The sequence below is a fragment of the Anomaloglossus baeobatrachus genome, chromosome 6 (assembly GCF_048569485.1).
Source record: "Anomaloglossus baeobatrachus isolate aAnoBae1 chromosome 6, aAnoBae1.hap1, whole genome shotgun sequence".
NCBI lineage: Eukaryota > Metazoa > Chordata > Amphibia > Anura > Aromobatidae > Anomaloglossus > Anomaloglossus baeobatrachus.
Genome location: NC_134358.1, coordinates 489,358,349 through 489,377,209, shown reverse-complemented (window position 1 = coordinate 489,377,209; position 18,861 = coordinate 489,358,349). Strand labels below are relative to the sequence as shown.

The following is an 18,861-nucleotide window of genomic DNA, read 5'->3' as shown; positions in this document are numbered from 1 at the left end:
ATTGCAAACGACATCGCTGTAACGTCACCGGTTTTGTGACGTAATAGCGACCTCCCCAGCGACATTGCAGTGTGTGAAACACGTCAGCGACCTGGCCCCTGCTGTGAAGTTGCTGATCACTACAAATCGTTCAGGACCATTCTTTGGTCCTTTGTTTCCCGCTGTGCAGCAAAGTCTCAGTGTGTAAAGGGGACTTAAAACACTGGAAATGAGTGATGTGTCACAATATCTGTCAATCACTATTCTCTGTCAGTCGGTCTCTCCCTCTCGGTCTCTATTCTCTCTCTGTCGGTCCGTCACTATCTCTGTCCCTCTCTCACAGTCTGTCGGTCATTTTCCCCTCCTCTCTCATACTCACCGATCCCCGGCGCGGCACTGCACGGCATTCACACTGCTGCGGCGGCTTTTACTATTTTGAAACAGCCGGCCGCTCATTAAACAATTTCGTATTCCCTACTTTCCCCGCCCACAGGCGCCTATGATTGGTTGCAGTGAGACACGCCCCCACGCTGAGTGACAGGTGTCTCACTGCACCCAATCACAGCAGCCGGTGGGCGGGTCTATACTGTGCAGTGAAATAAATAATTAAATAATTAAAAAACCCGGCGTGCGGTCCCCCCCCAATTTTAATACCAGCCAGATAAAGCCATACGGCTGAAGGCTGGTATTCTCAGGATGGGGAGCTCCACGTTATGGGGAGCTCCCAGCCTAACAATATCAGCCAGCAGCCGCCCAGAATTGCCGCATACATTAGATGCGACAGTTCTGGGACTGTACCCGGCTCTTCCCGATTTGCCCTGGTGCGTTGGCAAATCGGGGTAATAAGGAGTTATTGGCAGCCCATAGCTGCCACTAAATCCTAGATTAATCATGTCAGGCGTGTCCCCGAGATACCTTCCATGATTAATCTGTAAATTACAGTAAATAAACACACACACCCGAAAAAATCATTTATTAGAAATGAAAAACACAAACAAATTCCCTCATCACCAATTTAATAAGACCCAAAAAGCCCTCCATGTCCGGCGTAATCCACGGACCTCCAGCGTCGCTTCCAGCTGTGCTGCATGGAGGTGACAGGAGCAGCAGAAGACACCGCCGCTCCTGTCACCTCCACGCAGCTAATGAAGACAGCCGCGCGATCGGCTGAGCTGTCACTGAGGTTACCCGCTGTCACTGGATCCAGCGGTGGATGCAGCGGTGGCCGCGGGTAACCTCAGTGACAGCTCAGCTGATCGCGCTACTCACCGCCGCTCCGGTCAGCTCCACGCAGCAACTGAGGTGAGTAGCGCGATCAGCTGAGCTGTCACTGAGGTTACCTGCGGCCACCGCTGGATCCAGTGACAGCGGGTAACCTCAGTGACAGCTCAGCTGATCACGCTACTCACCTCATTTGTTGCGTGGAGCTGTCAAGAGCGGATGTGTCTTCTGCTGCTCCTGTCACCTGCATGCAGCAGAGCTGGAAGCGACGCTGGAGGTCCGTGGATTACGCCGGACAAGGAGGGCTTTTTGGGGCTGATTAAATTGGTGATGAGGGAATTTGTTTGTGTTTTTTATTTCTAATAAATGATTTTTTCTGTTGTGTGTGTTTACTGTAATTTACAGATTAATCATGGAAGGTTTCTCGGGGAGACGCCTGACATGGTTAATCTAGGACTTATTGGCAGCTATGGGCTGCCAATAACTCCTTATTACCCCGATTTGCCAACGCACCAGGGCAAATCGGGAAGAGCTGGGTACAGTCCCAGAACTGTCGCATCTAATGTGTGCGGAAATTCTGGGCGGCTGCTGACTGATATTGTTAGGCTGGGGGGCTCCCCATAACGTGGAGCTCCCCATCCTGAGAATACCAGCCTTCAGCCGTATGGCTTTATCTGGCTGGTATTAAAATTGGGGGGGACCGCACGCCGTTTTTTTTTTAATTATTTAATTATTTATTTCACTGCACAGTATAGACACGCCCACCGGCTGCTGTGATTGGGTGCAGTGAGACACCTGTCACTAAGCGTGGGGGCGTGTCTCACTGCAACCAATCATAGGCGCCTGTGGGCAAGGAAAGTAGGGAATACGAAATTGTTTAATGAGTGGCTGGCTTTTTCAAAATAGTAAAAGCCGCCGCAGCAGTGTGAATGCCGTGCAGTGCCGCACCGGAGATCGGGGATCGGTGAGTATGAGAGAGGAGGGGAAAATGACCGACAGACTGTGAGAGAGGGACAGAGATAGTGACGGACCGACAGAGAGAGAATAGAGACCGAGAGGGAGAGACTGACTGACAGAGAATAGTGATTGACAGATATTGTGACACATCACTCGTTTCCAGTGTTTGACTAGCTAGGTTGTTCTGCAGGTCCGGATCGCTGATGCGTCGTTGGCCAGGTTTGCCTGTTTGACAGCTCACCAGAGACTCACCAGAGACTTTGTAGCGATCCCGGCCAGGTTGGGATCGCTGGTGGGATCGCTGAAAGTCTCAGTGTGTAAAGGGGCCTTTAGTCTGGTTAAGTATACTACACAATCATGGGGAAGACTGCTGACTTGACAGATGTCCAGAAGGCAATCATTGACAAACTTCAGAAGAAGGGTAAGGCACAAAAGGTCATTGCGAAAGAAGCTGGCTGTTCACAGAGGGCTGTATCCTAACATATTAATGGAAAGTTGAGTGGAAGAAAAAAAGTGTGGTAGAAAAAGGTGCACAAGCAACTGGGATAACTGCAGCCTTGATAAGATTGTTAAGAAAAGGCCATTCAAAAATTTGGGAGAGATTCACAAGGAGTGGACTGCTGCTGGAGTCAGTGCTTCAAGGATATGGGCTACAACTGTTGCATTCCTTGTGTCAAGCCACTTATGGCCAATAGACAACACCAGAAGTGTCTTACCTGGGCCAAGGAGAAAAAGAACTGGACTGTTGCTCAGTGGTCCAAGGTGTTGTTTTCAGATGAAAGTAAATTTTGCATTTCATTTGGAAATCAAGGTCCCAGAGTCTAGAAGAAGAGTGGAGAGGCCACAATCCAAGCTGCTGAGGTTTAGTGTGAAGTTTCCACAATAAGTGTTTTATCAAGACCACAGTCAGCGCAGCTGTCTACCAGGACACTTTAGAGCACTTCATGCTTCCCTCTGCCGACAAGCTTTTTGGAGATGGAAATTACATTTTCCAGCAAGATTTGGCACCTGTTCACACTGCCAAAAGTACCAGTATCTGGTTTAATAACTACAGTATCACTGTGCTTGATTGGCCAGCAAACTCACCTGACCTAAACTCCATAGAGAATCTATGGGATATTGTCAAGAATAACATGAGAGACACCAGACCCAACAATACAGAAGAGCTGAAGGCTGCAATCAAAGCAACCTGGGCTTACATAACACCTCAGCAGTGCCATAGGCTGATCGCCTCCGTGCCACGCCCCATCGATGCAATAATTCATGCAAAAGGAGCCCTGACCAAATATTGAGTGCAGTTACTGTAGAGACTTTTCAGTAGGCAAAGTTTTGAGTGATTTTACTGTACATACTTTTCAGAAGGCTAACATTTCTGAGTTAAAGCTGGTATTATATAATATTCTAATTTTCTGAGATAATGACTTTTGGGTTTTCATTGGCTGTAATCCATAATAATCAACATTAACAGAAATAAACAACTGAAATAGATCACTCTGTGTGTAATGGCTCTATATAATACATGTATTTCCCTTTTTGTATTGAATAACTGAAATAAATTAACTTTCTGATAGTCTAATTTATGGAGAAGCACCTGTATATTTGGAAGTGAACTTCATCTCGGTATTGTCTGGCACTAAAAAGATGGACACCACATACAAGTGGACCAACAGGAGTCTAAAGTTTTATAGTTAGACTTGACTTGGCTCGTCAAAATCAATAGACATATTAAGGAAATGTCTGAAAAGTTTTTTGGCTATACAGACCAACAACCACCGAAAAGAAACAAGGTGTGAACACAGCCTAATGCGGGCGTCACACGGGACGATCTATCGTGCGATCATACGAGCAATCGTACCTGCCCCCGTTGTTTGTGCGTCACGAGCAATTAGTTGCCCATGGCGCACAAAGTCGTTAACCCCCTGTCACACACACTTACCTACCGGAGGACCTCGCTGTGGGCGGCGAACATCCTCTTCCTGAAGGGGGAGGGACGTTCGGCGTCACAGCGACATCACACAGCGGCCGGCCAATAACAGAGGAGGGGCGGAGATGAGCGGGAAGTAAACATCCTGCCCAACTTCTTCCTTCCGCATTGCCGGCGGGACGCAGATAAGCTGTGTTCATCGTTCCCAGGGTGTCACACAGAGCGATGTGTGCTGCCCCAGGAATGATGAACAACCGGCGCACAGAAGAAGAAACGACATTTTGAAAATGAGCGACATGTCAACGAGCAACGATAAAGTGAGTATTTTTGCTCGTTCACCGTCGCTCGTAGCTGTCACACGCTACGATATATCAAACGATGCCGGATGTGCGTCACTTACGACGTGACCTCGCCGACATATCGCCCGATATATCGTACCATGTGACGCCCGCATTAGACTTCTTTTATGCCTGTGAGGTCTGTTTAAAACATTATCTACTCACCTCCACCTTCCCTGAAGCGTCATCCACCATCCGCTGTTCTGCTGCTAAGTCAGGTCTGGCATACAGCTGGTTAATGTCAAATTTGACTTGATCCACTTTAGCTAAACAGACAAGAAGTTTTATTAAAGCTTTGCAACCTATTATAGAAAAGTCCAGACTATTTTGCATATTATGCATTTTAGGTTTATCAGAAATCGGCAAGCACAGGTAAAATCCTGCACAATATCTGTATTGGAAGTTTAAATCATATATATAAGAGTTTATTTTCCCTCTTGCATGGTCTGATTCTCACTAATGATCTAATCTGAAGGCATTCAGCAGAATCCTATGGCCGGTCTATTGGAATGGTTGATTGGCCATCATTAACGCATTGGCTATTAACCATCTTTTATATCACATTCTTCAATACCAGACAATGGTAAAGGACATCTTACCAATCTTGCCCACATTGTGTGTTTTTCCAAGTCCTTGTGTCTCATCAAAATCTTTCCAATTCTGGAAGAGCTGTTTGAACATAGTTGACTCAGCCCCGTCATTGATCACCTCTACGTTTGTGGTAGCTGGATATCCTTTGCCCTGAATGAATCCCTACAAAGAAGACATAATAAAATGTAATTATTAAGACCATTTATTTTCCACAATTAGAAGCTCTGAGCCTCATTAAGAAAATATATGGAAAACTCTCAAAAGATGAAATTTTTTTGAAAAAGAGCCATTAAACACATATGAGCCATATTATTATGAAATATGAGAAGTAGCCAAACAATCCATCTAAAATGCTTACAAATGTGAGGCTCTATGGGGAAAGTGAGTATTATAATGTATATGAAGTGTTGTGGAATATGTTGCTGCTATAGAAGCAAGCTTAATAAATAAATATAATAATACTTCCATATAATGTAGCTCCCACATAATGCCAGTGTCACCCCACTTCTTTATTAGGAAATCCACCGATATAACGGTTACATTGGAGGATTTCCTGATGAAGAAGTGAGGTGACACTTCAAAATGCATTGAATAAAACCACCTTCATTCAGTTTTCGTGGATTTATGTCATATCTTCAGCAGCACAGTAATAGTTCCACATCTACTTTGTTCCTGATCTGCTTCGACAGATAGAGGGAGTATATATAGTTGGGTAAGGGGTGTAGTCACACTGGAAAAGGTCCTGCCCTCCCTCTCACCATGGTGAGTGTGGTAGCAAGTAATCTGGAATTTTTAAATAAGGTATGGGGGGGTTATTGGGTTATTCCAGCAAGAAGTGGATAGGGTTCTTGGAGTTGATGGCAAAAATTGTGGTGGTGGTTTTGCGTGCGCCCCTGAGTATATCAGGGTGCCACAGTGTACTGCAATCCTTACCCAGGGTGCAGGGCCTACCCCCCATGGTTCCATTTTCCCAATAACCGGTGTCACACAATCAGCACCACAAATCCCAAACACACCTCACATTATGCCTGTCAGACACACCAGTGGGTTGGTCAAACTGGAATAGGGCCATCCATCTAGGGGTCAGGCAGACTGGTGGGAGGGAGGAAGTGGAGAGCAGAGTAGTGAGAGCCCTCAAAGAGAGAGGAGCTGGGAGTTGTAGCTCCCAGGGAGCGAGACCTTGGTTGGACTGCAAACGGTGGTCCGGGACCACAGGGGTCGGGGACCGGTAGTAGCAACATTAGAAAGGGTGTGACGGACATAGTCTAGGAGGACTGTCGGCATCAGAACCCCAAAAGAACTGACCGGTACAGAGCACGGCGGGGTTCAGGACCCTAAGTCAGGAGCAGGTTCATCCGTCCTGATAATTAACCTGGGAGGGAGAGTATCTTCAGGATCTTCCCTCAGAGCTCAGAGATTGAAGGCATCAGCCCAACGCGGGGGAAAGGGTTTTCCATATAAAGCAGCCCAACTAAAATCCCAAGTGCCAGCCATCAAGAGCACAGCTACACTTCACATAGGTAGCGGGGCCGTGACAGCTTCAAGCCAAGGGGCCACAACAGAAAACTAAAATTGTGCATGGAGGCAGGATCCGGACTATCAAGTGACACAAGTGGGAGCGGACACCTGGACGGGCTCCCCCATGGCGACTGTGATGCACAGAGACTTTGGTTTATCTTCAGTGTGAGTGTCTACTTTATAATCCTCATCCAGCACCACGACTACCTACAGTGAGTACCCTGGTCCCCTGCACCCTGCGCTCCCAAATATTCACCAATATCCCCCAGAGGCCAGGGCCTTCCCTACCTGCGGAGGGACTTACACCTTGCTGCCCCACACCATCTGCCCTGGTACTCCATCCAGCAGCAGCGGTACTCCCATTACCGCAACCCGAGGTGGCGTCACAAACTTCTCCCCTGTAAATATTCCCTTTTTAAGGATCGTAGTGTTAGCCGAGCCTGGGTCTGGACCCCTCAAGCTACGACCACCCCAGATCCGAGCACCCCGGTATGTGCTGGGGCGGCACAGTTGTACATCTGGTAGATGGTAACCTCCTGTTAGATTTGGAATTTGGTTACTTGCCTGGTGGATTTGGGGGCTCTTCAGGGTGGGGTTCCTGGGAGTCAGTGAAATATTAATAGTTTTTCCGGCAATAGAGGTGCCCCGTAGCCTACGGTGGTGGCTGTACGTAATTCTGGATGGTTTTATTTATTATAGTGGTTTTCGCCAGGTTTTGGAACTCCAAGAACCTCTTCAAGTTATTTATTATTGTACTGTTTGTTATAATAAAGGCTGATTTGGCCAAATTAATCCAAAAATTGCGGTCTGTCTGTTTGTTGGGAAGGGATCTGGAAAAGGGGTTAAAAGGTAGATGCTAGAAGGTTCATTGAGGGATAACCTCTACAATACTGAAGTCAGGTGTACATATTCTCATCTGACAGATTTATGGCATAGTGAAAGTATATACCATAAGCATGCAATGTCATAAAGGAGAGAGGTGTTGATTCCACATCCTGGACTCTGCCCCTACTGGAGTATGGAATCCACCCTCTCCGCTCACACCCTGGGAGGACGCCATGCACGAGGCTCTCTGTATCTTACTTTATGTGATCTGCTGAAATGAGCACATTACACTACTACTGTAAGATTACAATGGATTAGCTGCCGACATGCCAACACTTCACTTCATCTACTACTCATTTCATACTGTAGTTCTTGCTGGTAGTGTAAAACGCAGCTTTTTACGTGCATAAAAAAGCACTGTAAGAATGCTGCATGTGAACATAGCCTTACTGTACAGTACTGTTTTATCATTTGTTAAACAACCTTTGTGACTTATGGAAAAAAGATTTCTATATTTCTTGTGGGTTAATAAGTTAATATTGTGTCACAATGCAATTATTGCACTTACCACTGCTCGGCTGAAAGCCGCTTTCTTCTCTTCTGGACTTGAATCTTTTCCCCTCCAGACAAAAATCTTTACTCCTCCTTGATCTAGGATGTGACAATCCTGTAACAGGGAAGAACACAAGTCAGAACCTCTTGTAAGTGTTAGGCTAATCACACACGGTGAGAAAAACAAAGCGAATGTAAAGCGATAAAAAAATCACATTCCACTCGGACCAATGTTACTCTATGGGGCTGCCGTAATCGGACCGAGAAAATAATCCCAGCATGTTGTGTTGGACTCCGATTTGTTTTCACTCGCACCCATACAAGCCTATGTTTGCGAGAGAAACATCGCATTGCACTCACATTACAACGGTGTAATGTGAGTCCAGTGCGAGAATCGCATCAGCTGATAATGGAGGAGATAGTGATATTAATCCCACCCTCTCCTCCGCAGCGCCCGCCCTGTCCTCCGCTACTGTGCTGCAATCGCAGGATCGCATCACAGTGGCTTGACAGTCGCATGACATTCGGCTTACACTCCAGCAGAACAGGAGCCGAGTGTCATGCAATTCACTCCATGTAGCCCCAGCCTTATCTGTATGCTGGAGAAATCGACACATTTCATTATGTGTCCACCTTTCCTTTATTATTTGGTAAAGTCAACGTCATTAACTTCATGTGATTGTTACATCTTTGCAAAGAATTATTGTTTCCCAAATGCAAAGTTAAGGAACTTCCTAAATAGTCTTCATTAAACATGTATCTAGCTTTATCTCTCTTATCTAGCTGACTGCTCTGCAACAGAAATAAAAATCCATGTAAGCTTCTTCTGCTCTTGATGGCTCTCTCTGCTTACCTCTCCCTTCTCTCAGTGTTAGGGATCTTGCAGATGCCCATATTTTTGGTCAGAGTGCTATCCGCCATAAAATCAGATCGCACTTGGACTAATGTGTTTCAGTGAGGCAGTGCACATGTCCGCAGCATGCATGACTTGCCTCTGAGAATCGGATGGCCATTCAAGTTTATGGATCCATGAAATAAATTGAACCGCACTCTGATGACATCTGAGTTCAGTCTGATTTTAATGGAGTAATAGAATGCAGAAGATGGAGAAGCTTTTTTTTCCTATTCACGACCGTATTTTCTCCATCTGAGAAAAAAAGATTCTATTATGCTAATCAGACGCTGATTAGAGTTTGATCAGAGCCTGATTGGCATAATCAGATCTTTTTTCTTAGATGGAGAAAATATGGTCGTGAATAGGAAAAAAAGCTTCTCCATCTTCTGCATTCTATTACTCCATTAAAATCAGACTGAACTCAGATGTTCCCAACTTTAGAGTTAGATGTTGAAGATTGATGTGCAACAGAGAATATTGGCACATTTACAAGTGCCAGCCATGGCCTTTACACAACCACTGATTGGCAACATGAAAGCTGATCTGCGGTCCTTTAATTGCCTGTTTACACCAACTGACCCCACATTGACTTGTACATAGAACATTATGTTATCAGCAGCACATCTCCTGTTTACTTGAGACTGTGTGCTGCCGAGGGTGATTATCTTTAAGCTTGACCAAAAATTATCACACCCAACAAATGAACATTTTACTCATTCTTCAGTTAATAACTGGACTGTTTAGACTGGCCAATAATTGAGTAGAGGCGTTACAAAGCATGCTCATTCAACAATTATTGCTTGTCTAAGTGGGCCTGATCTTTGAGAACAGGGAAAACAGTTTTTAGAGAAGGAGGATAGTGTAAAGTATACTACAGAGAGTGAAGACTAGAACACACACCGGGTGAATTGGTGAATTCATGAAGGAATCATGCCATGTTTGTCAACACATAGTGAAGAAGAAAAATGTGTAACTTTTTAAGATTTATTAACACTAGTTTGGATTTTTTTTTATAATATAGAAGCAGCTTTGAAAAGAGAGGGCATGGTCAACCAGTGCTCAAGAGATTCACTGTGATACATACATGTCTACATAGGGAATTGGCAGAAATTATTGTCAAAATCAACTCAACCTCAATAAGTCATTTTCTGATGACACACTCAACACCAATCTTAGTAAATTGCCAGCTAAATGTAAACGAGTAAACCAGAAAGAAAGGGTGTGTACTAACAAAAAATAAAATGTGAAAGGAACTGTGGCCAGCGTCAAGAAATATCAAGTCATTCTTTTTATTTCTTTGCTTTTATGTAATTCACCAACCTGGTGCTGCAGGAGATCCTGAGTCAGAGGTTTTGTTGCAATTTCTTCAACAACCAAGTCTCCATCTTTTTCAAACACACTGCAAAAATAGACAGTAAAAGGAACAGAATTTATTTCTGGTATGCAACACCATTACAGGGTTACGGCAAAAAAATAAAGTAATATATATATATATATATATATATATATATATATATATATATATATATATATATATATACATACAACATATATATACATACACACACACATACACATACACACACACACACACACACACATTTTCCTTATCTATATGCACTGCGCTGTTCAGTACAATTTATTGTCTTTAATCAGACATTCCAAGATATGAGGATGCGGATGTATTCTATTGTACGACGCCCAAGGGTGCCCTCACGGTAGTACACGTGGTGGTGCTGCCAAGGGCCCAGGTAAATTAGAGTCTCAGACTTACCTGTGAGATACCTCCAGCCTACATACCATTCACTGCATTGAAAATATTTGGGAAATGTTTCACATATAAAACAAGGAAAATCTTATAGAAGCTACAATGGGCAAATCTGGTTCCCTACTTAGTGGATACAGGGGACCACGAGCATTTTTTATTTCTTTGGCGCATAGATATTTATGATATGATCATTGAGTAGTAAGTCTACTCTGTTGAATGTATTTGTGCTATAAAAATTACACATTTGATTAACACGATTACAGTAATAGTTATCAACCTGTACCTTTACCCGAAAATAGACATCAGTTTCAGCAATTTTTTAACATAATAAAGCCCCACTCCAGCATTTTTTTTAATCTAAGCCCCCTGCCCCCTTCCCCAGGTGATATGATATACTCACCTTTCGGTAACTTTAATTTTTACCGACGTCACTTCGATCCCACAGCGCCATCTTGTGACTGTAACTTCTGACTGCCAGGAAGACAGAAGTTACATCACAAGCTCCCAATGCATTTCTATGAGGGCCAGAACGAGACATCATAAAGATATATTGAGTTGTGACCTCCGCTTCTCGTGCACCATTAAACACTGAAGCACATTGGGAGGTCACAAAACACTGGAGACCAAAAGAAGCAGCGGCGATAGAAGATGAAACCGCCAGAATTTGCGTATACAGGGAGCAGGGGACTTACATTTAAAGCAACGGCAATGAAAAAAGTGGAGAGGTGCTTTAAGAAATTGATAAAATTGCAAATCACTGTAATGATATTATAGTGATTAAGAAACATTTCCACAGCGCCGATCAAATATATACAAGTCAATCAACACCTATTTAATAGTATATGCTACAACACTGCAGGTGCAGGTGTATGATGCGGGCTCAAGAACTGCGCCTGAACCATAGCCGAAAGATGTTAACTATTTTATACTATCTTCATGATTGGCATGATCCTGACTTCTTGTGTCCACTCTTCTGTGCCTAGGAAACAAAGAAAGCACAGAAGAAAAGATGCAGCAAGTCAGGAAGATGTCAATCACACCCAAGGAAGGATTACAGACAGTAAAGCTGGGCTGCTCTCAGTGAAGAAACACCCTGAGTCTAGTCTGGTAGATTTGTGTATGCCTAGGATGGCATAAAGGCTAGGATTCAACAGGATTCATCAAATTTCTAGCTAGTCTTGTTGAAGTCAGACGCTCCTGATTCATTGCACATGCCTCTTAATGAAGTGTCTGACAAGTGAAGTGCGCACCCATGTGCCACTACAAAACTCTCACTCCAGTCCCTCATCACTTAAACGAGCTGTAGCAGGATGCCGCCAACCTGCCCATTTTGTCAAAGCTGGGGGGAACTAGCATGAAAACACCAAAAGTTGCAAAATTTTCACACAACTCTGATCTGCATAAAAAGTTTGTGACTTTTCAAACCAATTGACGCCGGGTGAAATTGCTTTGATGAATGGTCAATGTCTCAGGTTTTAGAGCTCCAGTTCAGACTGCACTTTTTGACTTACTGGTAAAGCCTGACATTTGCTTTCTGCAGCTCATCTGCCTTCTCGTCAGGAGTAGCGTCCTTCAGTTCACCAGTTCTGTGTCCAAGCACGGCGGTCATTATCTGCATTAAGTCCGGGGAATCTTGTTCATTGTCTATGACTCCAATCTGGGCTCTTCCTCCTCGCTCATCATCTCTTACACTCTTAGCCAAAGAACAAGCCTGGAAAGGGATGGCATTGGTCAGCTTTCACTGACAGATAGAAACTCTATATGAAGTTGTGTATAGGACTTAAGGGGGCTTTACACGCAACGACATATCTAACGATATGTCGTTGGGGTCACGGAATTCGTGACATACATCCGACGTCGTTAGTGACGTCATTGTGTGTAACAGCCCCAAGCGAGTGTTAACAATCAAAAATACTCACCTAATGACACGTCATTCATTTTCAAAATCTTGTTAGCCATTGTGGACGTAGGTTGTTCATCGTTCCTGAGGCAGCACACATCGCTACGTGTGACAACCCGGGAACGACGAACAACAGCTTACCTGCGTCCTGCCAGCAACGAGGTGGGCGTGTCGGTAATGCGGCTGGTCTCCGCCCCTCCACTTCTATTGCGGGCCGCTGTGTGACGTTGCTGTGACGGCGAACGAACCTCCCCCTTAACGAATAGGTTGTTCACCGCCCACAGCGACTTTGCTAGGAAGGTAAGTACGTGTGACGGGTGTTAGCGATATTGTGCGCCACGGGCAGCGATTTGCCCCTGACGCACAAACGACGGGGGCGGGTGCTTTCACGAGTGACATCGCTAGCGATGTCGCTGCATGTAAAGCAGCCTTAATTATAACAGACTAAAGAGACTTTTGTAATGTACATGAATGTCAATATTATGTGAATAAAATTATTCCATACAAAATGTGGCACAACTTTGTTTTCCAGAAACACACGTTTACCAAAAGTTCCAATTTTACTCAACAGTCTAGTGAACCGAACCACAAAATGGGTGTTCTCAGCCAACCATATCCAAAAGTAGCTGTTTTCTGGATATTTGCCAGTATGTGGACAAACAAACATCATATTCATATGTATCTATTCCTGTTTACAGTCCTCAAAGCCTACACTCTTTCAGGAAAGTTTTAAACATCCCTTGTAAATTGAATAGGCTTCATAGTGTGTTTCAACTTATAAGCATTAATAGCAGAAACAGCAAAATTCTACTCAGATATAAAAATAAATAATGTAACTATATACGTGTTTACTTGCTTTAGATAGATACTGATGGTTTTGAAAATAAGAATCTAACTTAAAAACATTTTAGATACATATTTGTCAATGGAAGCGTGTTGCCGTTTTGTGGTTGGCTTCTCATTAATATCCCTGCATCAAATTAATTATTGACAGAACAGGAATCGCATTCTCAAATTTAATAAACAGAATATAAACATTGCATAGTGAAGAACATTAAATATAGACAGGGTACCACAAGAAGCGGAATCAATTCCTATCTTGAAGAGATTTTTTATATATATTTTATGTTTACATATGGCAAATGTTTCAAGAGGTTATCCACTACTTTTACATTGATGGGCTATCCTTAACATAGGTCATCAATATATGATTGGCCGGGTCCAAGACAAAACTGTTCTCAGTGCCAGTGGCGGCAGCAAGCAGCCAGAAATGCTCAGTTCCGCTGCTGCTGTGTCTTCCTGCGTACTGCACACTCGCCTCCCATTCATATCAATAGGAGGCAGATGTGCAGTACCCGGAAGCAGCCGCTATCAGATGATGGGGCAGCTCCGGTAGTGAGCATTTCCGACCGCCTGCTGCCGGTGGCGGCATTGAGAACAGCAGATCGGCAGGGGTTTTGAGTGTCAAACCCCACCCAATCAGACATCCTAAAGATAAGTCATCAATGTAAAAGTAATGGATAACATCTTTAAGACAATCCCGCTTTCAATCAGGTAATAATGAGTTCATTTGTTCTTACCGAAGGAAAAACCTCTTACAGCAGTTTCAGGTGATATACCCAGGTTTGGCAAAGGCTAAGCATGGATGAGTCCGGTGCTAATCATAAATTATTGGCTCTATACATTAACCTTCCTTGAATCTATCACTCTGCCCTCCTTAATTTCTTACCCTTATCCTTTCAGTTTTGTTGCTTTCTGGCCCGTTCCACTGAATGATCACTTTGCCAAGGTCAAGAAGGAAAACATCTCCTTTGTTAAAACTGCTCCAGGACAGATCCACCTGTGAGAGTCAAAAGCAATATATTATACTGGAGCCAAACAGCTATGTCATTGTTAAAGAAGTAGGAGACTCTCGGAGTAACCAGAAAATTATAATACTGCATTTGAAGATGGCAAGTATTGGTATCTTACCCCTGATGTCCTTAGATCCTTCACAGTGACTAGCTGACTGCTCAATTCAATAGCCAGCCCCTTCTCTTCTGTCTTCACTGATGTACAGTATAGACAGAGAAGGGGGCTGGATAAGCAAAAAAAAAAAAGAGTGGTCCGCATTGCCACCCTATATACAGCATCAGTCATGTGCCTGCTGCCACTTCAAACATTTTTAAGAAGTACTTGTAGTTATAATAATAATAATAATAATAATCTTTATTTCTATAGCGCCAACATATTCCGCAGCGCTTTACAATTCAGGAGGAACATATACATATCATATACATAAACATATACAAACAAGTAACAATTATAGAGGCTACAATATTTAAAAGGAAAAATGGCAACCCTGCTCGTGAGAGCTTACAATCTACAATGAGATGGGGGGAGGGGCAAGGTACAAGTGTTTATTTAAAATGACAATCCAGCCAGCTCATGGGGGATAGATGATGGCTTCCTGGACCAGTTGGCAAGAGCCAATAGCAACTCCACACAGTGCTTATTTTTTGCAGGGGTTCAGAGCTGGGGGCACAGACTTCTGATTTATTATTCTGTGCTTAGAACTGCAAAGGGCTCCTCTTTATTAGAAATACTTGGAGATTTCTGTAAGTCTCCTCCGTATAGCCGGTTGTACACAAGAGGCATTATTACTGATCCAGAATTGTGCCCTTAGTGAAACAAACAAGATACTGTAGTCAATCTCCCACTGAGCAGAAAGACAAATGCAAAAGGTTATCACTACAGAGGACTTCAGCTCAGAATTTTGAGAATAGAACAATACTTGAAAAGATGCCAACGTGTTCACTTAGGATCCACTAAGAATGTAAATGTGCTCTTCTATGTTTCTTCTCTTTCTGATTCAGCAAATAATTAATAATTAATTAATAGGTCAACGTGGTGGTGTTAGGACTGTTTTAACCCGTGGTATCACCTTCATATCATAGTATAGTACATTAATGACATCCCCGTACCTCGTTATTTAGTGACTAATTAAAGTGAAGTGGTCAGGTGCAATATGCACCCAGAACCACGATCAGTTCTGGATGCATATTGTTAATCCCTGCCTAATTGTCCCTGTATCTAGTAGCATAGATAAATAGATCGTTAGAAAAAGTAATTCTATCCTTTATGAGATGAAAATGAGGCAAGCGACTAGTCGCAAGCATTAGTTCCTGTGCTCATTCCGCCCTCTAAGCATGTTAGCACACCCACAGGGTGCCCATCGCCCATTCAATGCCCATTTACCACCCCCGTGGAAGCAGCCGAGCTGCTCAGATCTGGGTTCACTCTGGCTCGAGGGACTCCAGACCCGGGGGTCGTGCGGCCACTCGAATGAAAAAGGGGGGTATTTACAGGGGAGTTATAGTTCGTGACGCTATCCGTGGTGTGTGGTAATTAGGAGTACCACCGCTGCTGTTGGGAGTACCCAGGAATGATGGGAGGGGGCAGCACGGTGTTGGAACCTCCACTGGTAGGGGATGCCCGGGGACTCGGTGAAGGGGGAAGTGCCGTGGGGATGATGGGGTCACTCTCGTACTCACTCAGTTCATAAGCAGACACCAACAACCGGGTAAACCAAGTCACTGGGTACCACTGCCGCTGAGGGGAGCTCGTCCGGATCCGTCCCCAAGTGGTGCTGCCTGGTGGTCCATGACCTGCCTCCTGGCATTTAGTTTAGACTTCAACTTGATGGCCCGGTAGCTTGGAACTAGCCGGGCCCCGCTCCCTACTATGGCTAAATAAGGGAGCTTGATCTCAGGGCTCACGCTTGGGATTTTCTGGACCGTTTTGGTTGGACAGTCCTATCCCCTTCGTTGCGCTAATGCCCCGATTCTGGAGCAGGTTGGAACGGATCATGAAGGCTCTGTTCTCCTCAGGTGAATTGTCGGGTTGCCTGAAGCTACTCCCCGACCTAGAGTCCGTGTACCCCGTCGTTCCTTTAGTCCCAGACCAGTGACAGGTCCAGGCTGCCGGACATCCTCCTCGACAGGTCCGAGCACCTCGCCACAATCCCCTGCGATCGGGGGTCCGACTCCTCTAGGCCCAGACGACCGTCTGCAACCTAGGCTGTTTCTTCGGGAGTCCCCACTCCCGACTTCCTCTGAGGTCCTCTCAGCTCGAGGGCTACGTTCCACCACCTTCTCCACTCACTGACTCTACTCCTACTGACTACACTCCTCACTTCCCCTCCCTGACCCCCCAGGTGGGCGACTCTATTCCTCTCAAGCCGTCCACTGATGTGTCAGGTGGGTGTGGCACAGGGTGTCTCTAGGATTTTGATTTGCTGGTCGACGCAACACCACTTAAGTAGGGACCCAGAACCAAGAGGGAGGCGGAATATTGCACGGAAGGGCAGCTTGTGCAGTACCCTGTGATGACTTGATAGTCCAGGGGCGTCACACCCATGGCCCAGCGTCATCATCGTCAGTGACGTGTGTTCCTGTGTCCATTACATCGCCTTAGACGCCGAGTTGAAAGCAATGATGAAAGAGGGAGTGCTCTGCTTTCGCCTCCATGATTCTCCCACTGTGCAGCAGTAACTTCTGTGCGCATGTGCAGAGCTCATGCAAAGGAGATCAGAGCAGCGGGGGACAGAGGAGAGGTGAGTATTTATTTATTCTTTTTTCTTTATGTCAGTGAATACACTGGTGGCCAATGACCATAACCATATGGATGGGGTATGCATTATACTATTTGGAGGGCTATTTGGGTAGATTATAACATATGGAAGACTATGGGGGTACATTATACTATTTGGAAGGCTATGGGGGTGCATTAAAATATATGGAGGGCTATGGGGTGCATTATATTATATTAAGGACACTGGGGATGCATTATATTATATGGAGGAAAGTATTTAGTGTAAATCTGTTCCTTTTACCATTTTCATAGGAAAATAAAACAATGTCAGTACCCAATTAACGTGGAACATTTCTCCTTGTGGAGTGTGACAGGCCTAATGTGTCAATGTAAGGAGGCTATGCAGCAAATTAAATGTGATATTAGCCTCCTGAAAAGAAAAAGGATTTGGTCTTTGACGCCATCTATTGGATGCAACAATCTTAAAAGTCAATATTGGCCCTTTAACGATCCTTGACACATGACTCAGGATAAGACGCCAAACCAGAAACTCCATTTGCAGACATGCGTTTTGGGGTGTTGACCCTCCTCAGTGCAAAGCAGGATATCTGAATTGGCTACATGAGAGGCCTCTGAATGGGAGCCTAAGGGGTAACATTTCTCTTTGTGGAGAGTGATATGCTGGTGTAAGGAGACTTATAGGCCATACAATGCTCCTCTGGTCATGTGGCAAGGCTCAGTAAAGAGTTGATATTCACATTTAGGATTTTTATAGTCAATATATGCCACTAGAGATCAATTCATGTCTTCTGAAGAGGCCATTTGCATATTTAATTTCCCAAAGAATAATTGCTTGACCTTACCTTAATAATTGCTTGTCAAGCATGTCACTCTCCACAAAGAGAAACGTTCCCCCTTAGACCTAGAGTCAAAGACCTCTTTTCTAGCCAAATTAGATCTCCTGCTTTACACTGAGGAGGGGGCTACACCCTGAAACACATGTCTGGAAATGGATTTTCTGTTTTGGCTTCCTATCCTAAGTCATGTGGCAAGGATCATTAATGTGTTCATAATGACTTAGGATTGTTACTTCCAATAGATGGCACTAGAGATCCCATCCTCTTTCTTCTTAAGAGGCTATTTGTATATTAAAGCACCCAAGTTAGACACTTCAGGCCAAATAGCACCCACTACACACATACCTCATTGGCTGAGACATGTTTTCTTCCTTTTACATGAAGTAAGCGGCGTATGTTGTACATATTTGTCTCCACATGTTTAAAACCTGAGGCAACTCCTCCTTTCTTGTATCTGGTGTAAGAGATAAAGACAAATATCAGAATTAAAGGAAAATCATTGACATATTGTATGCTTTTTTTAGCACATATATACTGTGTATATATATTTATATATACTGTGTATATATATACAGTTAGGTCCAGAAATATTTGGACAGTGACACAATTTTCGCGAGTTGGGCTCTGCATGCCACCACATTGGATTTGAAATGAAACCTCTACAACAGAATTCAAGTGCAGATTGTAACGTTTAATTTGAAGGTTTGAACAAAAATATCTAATAGAAATTGTAGGAATTGTACACATTTCTTTACAAACACTCCACATTTTAGTAGGTCAAAAGTAATTGGACAAATAAACCAAACCCAAACAAAATATTTTTATTTTCAATATTTTGTTGCGAATCCTTTGGAGGCAATCACTGCCTTAAGTCTGGAACCCATGGACATCACCAAACGCTGGGTTTCCTCCTTCTTAATGCTTTGCCAGGCCTTTACAGCCGCAGCCTTCAGGTCTTGCTTGT

At 44.1% G+C, this 18,861-nt stretch overlaps 1 protein-coding gene across 2 annotated transcripts in view; it reads right to left on the bottom strand.

The window, feature by feature from the left end:
* VILL (villin like) overlaps positions 1-18,861 on the bottom strand; it is a 263,612-nt gene that overhangs the window by 20,549 nt on the left and 224,202 nt on the right. For both annotated transcript variants that reach the window (XM_075315393.1, XM_075315394.1), the window contains exons 5-11: positions 18,243-18,351; positions 14,198-14,308; positions 12,080-12,279; positions 10,121-10,199; positions 7,922-8,020; positions 5,019-5,172; positions 4,585-4,685 (exon numbers count right to left, since the gene is read on the bottom strand). In XM_075315393.1, coding sequence (XP_075171508.1) covers positions 4,585-4,685; positions 5,019-5,172; positions 7,922-8,020; positions 10,121-10,199; positions 12,080-12,279; positions 14,198-14,308; positions 18,243-18,351 — 853 coding nt within the window. The remainder of the gene's footprint in view (positions 1-4,584; positions 4,686-5,018; positions 5,173-7,921; positions 8,021-10,120; positions 10,200-12,079; positions 12,280-14,197; positions 14,309-18,242; positions 18,352-18,861) is intronic.